A 7,938-nucleotide genomic window follows, 5' to 3' on the forward strand; every position below is an offset into this window, starting at 1 on the left:
TTTTACCAGGGGGAAAGTGGATATGTATTTTAAAAGCTACCTTTACACAAATAAAGCTTTAATTTTAACTATATGTTTTAGAAGATGGGGGATTTGTTTGGTAGTACTGTCTAAGACTTATAAAGAAACGTAAAATGAACACATTATAGTATTATCATTAATAAAGAAATTATTATAATATCAAAAAAGTGATCACGAAGCTGTGTTCTAAGCAAGAGAAAGCTACCTTACAAGAGACTCAGGCAATTTCTAGAATAAGAAATTGATTGTGAAAGATAGCACTTACTTGACCAAGAACTGGACACTGAGATGATCTTTTCACTTCTGAAAATACAGGAACAGCTCAGTGTGTTAAAACTGAGCATTAGAAGATCAGTACTGGGCAAATTAAAACTGTGAGCTAAATATCTGTGCCAGAAAAGGAGGGACAAATGGGTGATGGGCTCGAAGGAGAGATAGGAACTTTATTTATGAATACCATCATATATGTATATATTTTAATAATTCCTAGCAGCAGCAAACAGCTGACATATCCTCTATTAGAGGTGTGTTTGCTTCTTGAAAATAAAACGTGATACCATATCTAATAACTTCAATTGACTTATGAATATTGTGCTAGAAATATTGTCTTACAAAGGAGCTGGATTTTATGTACCTGAAGTTCTCAGGTTCTGAAGTAGAGACATGATGAAAATAAAAGTAATGGTATTAAAACACAGCAATAACATGAGTTAAGAGTCAGATACTATAAATGGAGAGGCTCATGTAAGCCTCTTCCAACTAAAGATTTTACCATGAACTCTAAACACTTCTTCAAAACATGATTTGAGTAAGCGGTGTCCACAGTACTATACAAAAGAGTATTCTGGTTATCCACATACATTGGCTTTGTATTTTCCCATGGGTGGTTTTCTCACTCCTTCTCTGTACTACTCTCTTTCTAGATAGCAGTGAAAGCTCAGAATTTAGTGAGGAGCTGCCGTCAGGGCTTGAAAGGTGAGTGAGTCTTCATGTACACTCACTGAGCACTCTACAGACTTAGCTAAGAAATTCACAAATGATCCCTAACACAGATAAGCCCTAAATCAATAGTTATTTTTATCAAATTATTGATTAGTTAGGAAAAAACGGCAAACATTTTGAAATAAAGCACTGTAAAGGTATTGGACCTGAAAAGATTAGGAGCTATCTCTGTCATATTTACCAAACCCTAAAGAACACCCCTCATCAGATATTTGCATTCACAAACAGGGGTCGTTTATATGCCACGCTGGGTCCTAACTGGAGGGTACCACTCAGGAATTCTCCTCGGAGTCGAAGCTGTGTCTACAGGTACAGTTTAGGGTCTGCCTCTTTAATTGTATGGTGCTAAACTTCAATTTGGGTCTTTACGCTTTCCTAGTAATGTATTTTGGGTCCAAATATCCTTATATGACCATGACAATTTACGAAGTCTCCCCCTCCTGCTTGTAAGAACTCCTGTTAATGGCAAAGCAGGGTTACGGCTCATTCAGATGAAATTCAGTTTAGCTGTTGATTTAACTAATGTTGTCTGGCTTCCATTTTGCAGAAAACTAGGCTTTACTTAGAGTTTTATGAAACCTCTGTGGAAGCAGGTTTGTCATCAAGGCCATCTTTGACTCCTATTACAAGCGATGATGTTAGAAGGATACCTTCCTGACCCTTTCCAACAATCTATTTCCTGATTTACCAGACAGCTACCCATAGTATCTGTGTCTGTGTGGTCTGTTGATTTTGTTCAGTAAAAGGGTATGACCTTGGACCTCCAGTAAGAGAGGGAACATCCACAAGCCATATCTAGCAGGTGCTTACAATGTTGCTAGTCACTAAGAAGTGCTTCTAGAAGCAGGCAGTCCATTTACAGATCTAAGACAGGTGACACTGAAAATTTTATATAGTTTGAGGGGTAAAAATCATTCCTTGCATGTATACCTGACCTGAACTTGGTAAATTCTGTGATGCTGGCAAATGAAGACATATGTTCGAACAATTAAGAAAGTAGGGCCCTGAATCAGTATTCTGCAAACACTGGGATTTAGTTGCATTTTAAATCCAGTCAGATTTTATTTTGTTTAAATTAGTTTGCTTTAGCCATTGTAGAAGTAAGTTATCGATATAATGTATAAATTACAGCTGCCGTACTAAATTATATTGCTTACTTATCATCTTTATTCTGCTGAAATACGTAGAGGAATGCTTTGTCTCTCCAGCCCAACAGGTGCATGCAGCTGCACAGCAGGTGGTCCCACAGGAGTCATTACCATGGAAGGGCCTTTAAGAAGAAAAACACTGCTCAAAGAAGGCAAGAAACCTACTGTAAGTAATTATAATTATTCCTATGGTCCTAATTCATTAGTGGCTGGTTTAATTTTCAGAATTATGTTAAACCTGCAGCTTGATACCACACAAAATAATGGTTTTATCAATTGTAATTTTCTGATCAAAGTTACAACCAGGTTGTAACAAAGTTGTAACCTTTGTGTGTCATTTGATATACATCAGTTTGCAAGTCATGTTTCTAGCTGTGACAGCAGAGCAGGAGTGAAGCAATTGTGTAACTAGCAAGCAGTGTCGTGAGGGCAGAAATAAATCTTGTGGCACTGCCAGGTGACTCAGAGCATCCTGATACTTTCCAGCTAAATAAGCCTGACAAAGGCAGATATTGCAAGATGGACAATGTCTGCATTACATTTCTGTGACAGGAAGTAGATTAATATCTATTAATGAGCTTCTAGATTACAGAACTTGCAGTGACACTCATAAAAGACTGAAGAGGGAGATCTTCAGTATGGAATTTTCAAGGGATGGTACAAATTCAATTGAATATATTTCTACAATATATTTTGGTGCTTTTGAGACACGGCATTAAGATGGAAAGGCTGCAGGGCAGCCCCCTTAGCATCAAAGTCATGGCAATTCATAGTTAACCTGAATTCAAGGGTTTCACATGGTTCTAGTCCTATGCATTTGATAATGTATTTGCTTTCTGTAGGGTTGATTGATGTATTTCACATGCAACCCAGTTCAGTTCAGAGCGAAAAGATTTGAAGAACTGAATTGCAGAGTCAACTCAATAATTTTTTTTAATCAAAAGTCTAAGATCTGTACAGCAGAAGGCTGCACACTATTCTTCTCTAAACAATCATTACTGATATTTTCATGAGATACCCAACAAAGAAGGCTTGTATTCACAGCCAGCCATTAAGCTTTAGGTAGCTGAGCTGATTTACACCAGGAGACACTCTTTATCTCCATTCCCTGCTTCTAGAATTAACTTTGGTAGCACTTGGACTTGCCTGTGAATAAATTTTTGAAATGTCAGCGATATGCAGAGGTTTTCCTAATTTTTTTCCTTTTTCATTCAGCTCTCCTCATGGACTAGATACTGGGTCATGCTTTCAGGATCAACTCTTCTGTACTTTGGAGCAAAAGCTTTAAGAGGCACTGAAAGAAAACATGTAAGCTTTAAATTTATTCTAAAACCAAAAATTGAATACTCATAAGTAGATCTGGAAGGGCATCCAAAGTGTACTTTCTGTTCCAGGCTAAGCCATATTTCTGCACAACTTCTACAGTCAAAAGTTAATCTCTGCTACAGTCTCAGCTATGACCGATTTGTCTGTCTTTTCCAGTATAAATCTACACCTGGGAAAAAAGTCTCCATTGCAGGCTGGATGGTGGCACTGCCTGATGACCCAGAGCATCCTGATATTTTCCAGCTAAATAACCCTGACAAAGGTAGATATTGCAAGATGGACAATGTCTGCATTACATTTCTGTGACAGGAAGTAGATTAATATCTATTAATGAGTTTGTAGATTACAGAACTTGCAGTGGCACTCATAAAAGACTGAAGAGGGAGACCTTCAATACAGAATTTTCCCGGGAAGGTACAAATTAAATGGAACGTACTTCTACAATATGCTGTGGTTCTCCTGTGCTGCCTGCAGAGATTCATTTCTTTTGACAGTTACTATAAATTTCACAGAAATTCCTCAGCTAATATGAGATTGCAGCCCATCCATGTATCTCCATACATTGATCTACAAGTCTCTGAATAGCTTCCTTAAAATCAGTCAATATAAAATCTTGACTTACACTGAGGTCAATTAAAATATCAAATCATTTACCAAAATAAGTCTGCTAAGTAATTATTACTTTTTAATAATTTATTTTGCAGTGCCATAACTCATTTCCCTTCATTAAACTTCAAAAAATAAGAAAACTCCTGGAGTTATTTTGCACTTTGAGTGGCTGCTTATAGGTTCTTGAGGCTTTCTTCAGTTTCCACGTTGTCAGCTTTGCTGCTGGATATGGAGTCCCATCTACCTGGGACTCCATATCCAGCACCAAAATATGAAGTGCATCATCTGGGAGTTAACTAAAATGCACAAAATATTTGATTGCAGGAAACAGTTTGCAGTAGGACATTGAAGAAAACTAAGTTTACAGAAGCCTTGATGAGAAGAAAGCCAGGATTAAATTAGATCTGACCTGCAGCGTATGAATGATGCACAGTCCCCAGTTGTGGTATAACCAGAAACACTTATTAAAAGTGTATATAGCTTTATAATATTTTCAGTATCAAATTAGAATATCATGTTTCTGGATAGCCAATACGGTAACTGTTGACGCGTCTGTTAACCAACAATATAAGGGATTGCATTCCTAGTATACACGTCAGCCTTTTTCCTTTAAATCAAGTGCTTGTATAACAGTTTTTTCTGATAACTGCTGAGGTTCTGCTCCCTGTTACATTTTAGAAACTTTGTTACATCTCTCCTGCCTTGACTGAATAGTTCTTGTTCTTCTTAACCAAGCGGGCTTTGTTCTCTTATTACTAACTAAGTGTTCTTTGTTTTTTTGCCGCACACCGACCTACATGGTCTTTTCTGTGGCTGTAATTCAGCCTTTCTGCCTATGAGACCACATATGTTCTCATACTTGCTTCACCCAAGAATTGCTGGGTAACATGGCTCACATGGTCTCTCTTATATTAGCAGCATCATGTTTGAGCATTTGAGGTGCAAATTAATTTAAGACTTTAATTCAGGACTTTGGCTTCTGCACAGAAATCGGAGTCCTTTGAAACTATATGTCTGTCTGTCAGTTCTGAGTCTTTCATTTTCTTGTATTTGTAGGCAATGTTTACAAGTTTCAGACTGGCTCAAGGTTTCATGCAATACTATGGCATAAACATCTGGATGACGCGTGCAAAAGCAACAAGCCTCAGGTAAGGTATTTCTACCCACTTTTTCCTATTTTCCAGAAAATCCTTACTAGAAAAGCTCTTTCAATCCGTGTGCACACACCTTCCTGGGGGGACAGACATAATTCCTCATTCTGTACGCTGATCAATTTTTTTTCAGTGGGAGAAAGAAAGATTATTTAAAATTAGAGAATTCCCATCAAATCAGGTTTTGTGCAGGTCTAGCTATTGGTTTGGTCACCTTAGGAGCATATAACCTCTACTCTCAGTTGCTTCAAGCAAGATAACTTCATCTATTCTTTAGAAGGGACTGTCTCATGGAAAATGAAAGCAACCATACTGGGATGGACTCAATGATCTTAGAGATCTTTCGCAAATGTAATGATTCAATTTACAATCTCTTCTAGGTACCTGCTAATCTAATGTCATTCGAATAATTTCCTCTCCTACCTGGTGTGACTTCAAGTGCCAAACCGAAGAAACAGGTTATTGTTCTCTAAGGAGGAAGAGGAGAATGGTTTTTCTGACATGAGCCAGCCACAGATGTTTCAGCACTTTCCCATGTAACTTGAAAGTGATTCTGACACAGCTTTTAAAAGCAGAAAGTGAATGTTATCCCTAGGACCAGATAAAGTCTCATGCACTGAGTGAAAGCAGACAAGTTAGACGGACAGAAGATTAATCCTCACTCCTGCAGGATTCTAGAGCCCTCAACTATTTGTGGTCAGAGACTGCATGAACTGATATTTGGCCGCAAACTGAGCATTATATCTTCTGCCTGTTCTTTTTCAAATGGTTCTTTTTATTGTTAAGCTGCTTTGTGTGACTGAAGAATATTTGGCCCATGTTGGGTTTCAGTTCTTTCTAATGCACAGAATGATTGACAGTGTTAACTTGCTCCAAAGTGTCAATTAGGATAGAAAATTGTGGAACAACATTTTTATAACCTAAGTGCACTGAGTTGCTTGGCAATGTGGCTGCCTCAAATTTTCTATCAAATCTCTGGACAATATGCTGTTCATATTTGAGCTATTTGGGAAAAATGTATTTTGGCACAGGACAGTTGGATTTCTTTTTCATTCAGTTATTTTGCTCAGGAATACACTGGTAGTAGATTTAAGGCTGTTTAAATTTATGTTGTGCTGAAGTTTGTCTTTCATTCTTTTACCAATGCATAGTTGCTTATAAATTTGGTGTTTTGGTTCAGTCTGAACGCTGTTCATTTCAAATCCCTTAGCATAGGGAAGCAGGTAATCAGGTGTTTTATATCACGTGGTCCTGGCTCCTCAGAATGACTCCATATCATTGTTTCTGTTCTGTCCTTCTGTGGACGACTTGGCTCCATTCAATTCCAGTATGTGTTGTGACTTCAGGACATTAGTACTGGTATATGGTACTGCTATTATAAAATCATGGTGGCAGTGAAAGACTGTCCAGCAGTGGAGCAAGTACAAAGAAGTCTCCACATCAATATCCAGAGAATAAATGAACAACAAAAGAAGTGTAACTGGACCTTCTTCTCCGAAGGAACGCTCTCTGTGCTGTATTCCTGCTGTACCCTGGCACTCCTGCAGTCAGAATCGTTTTCTGTTCATATGTTAAATTCATCACTTTTTCTTTTTCAAACTCTTTTGCTATGTAGCATCATTATTTCGACTTCATCAATCACCAGAAAACCTCTTCTGACTTTCCTAAGATTGTGTAGAGGAGAAATTTGCAAGTCAGCCTCTAACTTACAAACCAGGAACACCATGAAAGTCAGTTTAAGTGAACAGAACCTCTACTAGAACAAGCTCCCTGGCATTAGCAGTATGTATTCTGTGGACTTCATGATTTTCTACATTTTAATTTTGAAACTTCTCTAACAACAAGGAGAAAAAGCCAACTCTTTTTTAAATGAAGGTCAAAAGTAAATTTATTGTTCTTTTAAGAGTTCATGTTACAATCCTGAAAGCCTTAGATTATACCAGGTTTTCAAGAAAAACAGTTCCTGATAACAACTGCATTTAGATCCTGGGACATGGGAAAGTATATGTAAAGTTGACAAAATTTATTTGATAACTGAGGAACTCTATGAAAAGAGTGGTAATTAAAAATATATTTGTATTGTTTTTCTCTTTCTTTGCTAACTTAAGACAACTTTGAACTAGGAAATACATGGTTATCTGCAAGGGCAGAGTATCGAACGCCATTAGAGATGGTATAGAAGCTTTTGAATGTGGTAACATCCTGTCAGCAGTAAATTACTTCAGACTGTTAGGCTATGATATAGTCTGAATTACTCTACACATGTGGATTTTTGTGATTAGTTATCAATATGAGATTTACAATCTTTTCCGCATAGCACAATTGTGAAATTGCTGCAGAGTATTGAGAAATTCAGATTGATGGCAGTGAAAGAATATTAGTAAAACATCTTACACCAATTTTGAATAAGTAATAAACAGTTTGTAGCTGCTGATTAGAGGTGTTATGATACCATTTGGTACCATTTGCTATTACCAGGTACTGCTATGGTTAATTGAAGGCTGCTATTGAAAAACAAAAGGTTGCCTATCGCCACTGATTGTTACTGCATTTCCACCAAAAAAAATCACAAACCATACAAGTTCTCCTCCATCAAAGAGAACAACAACTACAATAGTTCTGTAAAAGTAAACATTATAACAGAATTGCCATTTTCAGAATTGTGAAGATAAAATAACTAT

At 37.2% G+C, this 7,938-nt stretch overlaps 1 protein-coding gene across 4 annotated transcripts in view; it reads left to right on the forward strand.

Moving 5' to 3' along the window:
- RALGPS1 (Ral GEF with PH domain and SH3 binding motif 1) overlaps nucleotides 1-7,807 on the forward strand; it is a 75,123-nt gene extending 67,316 nt beyond the window's left edge. For 3 of the 4 annotated variants that reach the window (XM_005491896.4, XM_074556558.1, XM_074556557.1), the window contains 7 exons: nucleotides 945-996; nucleotides 1,252-1,332; nucleotides 2,232-2,337; nucleotides 3,387-3,479; nucleotides 3,654-3,759; nucleotides 5,163-5,254; nucleotides 5,638-7,807. In XM_005491896.4, the coding sequence (XP_005491953.1) occupies nucleotides 945-996; nucleotides 1,252-1,332; nucleotides 2,232-2,337; nucleotides 3,387-3,479; nucleotides 3,654-3,759; nucleotides 5,163-5,254; nucleotides 5,638-5,667 (560 nt within the window). In that variant the 3' untranslated portion in view covers nucleotides 5,668-7,807. The remainder of the gene's footprint in view (nucleotides 1-944; nucleotides 997-1,251; nucleotides 1,333-2,231; nucleotides 2,338-3,386; nucleotides 3,480-3,653; nucleotides 3,760-5,162; nucleotides 5,255-5,637) is intronic. The other variant, XM_026796378.2, reaches the window with a different exon arrangement.
- The last annotated feature ends 131 nt before the right edge of the window (nucleotides 7,808-7,938 follow it).

This window comes from Zonotrichia albicollis, chromosome 21 (assembly GCF_047830755.1).
Source record: "Zonotrichia albicollis isolate bZonAlb1 chromosome 21, bZonAlb1.hap1, whole genome shotgun sequence".
Taxonomy (NCBI): domain Eukaryota; kingdom Metazoa; phylum Chordata; class Aves; order Passeriformes; family Passerellidae; genus Zonotrichia; species Zonotrichia albicollis.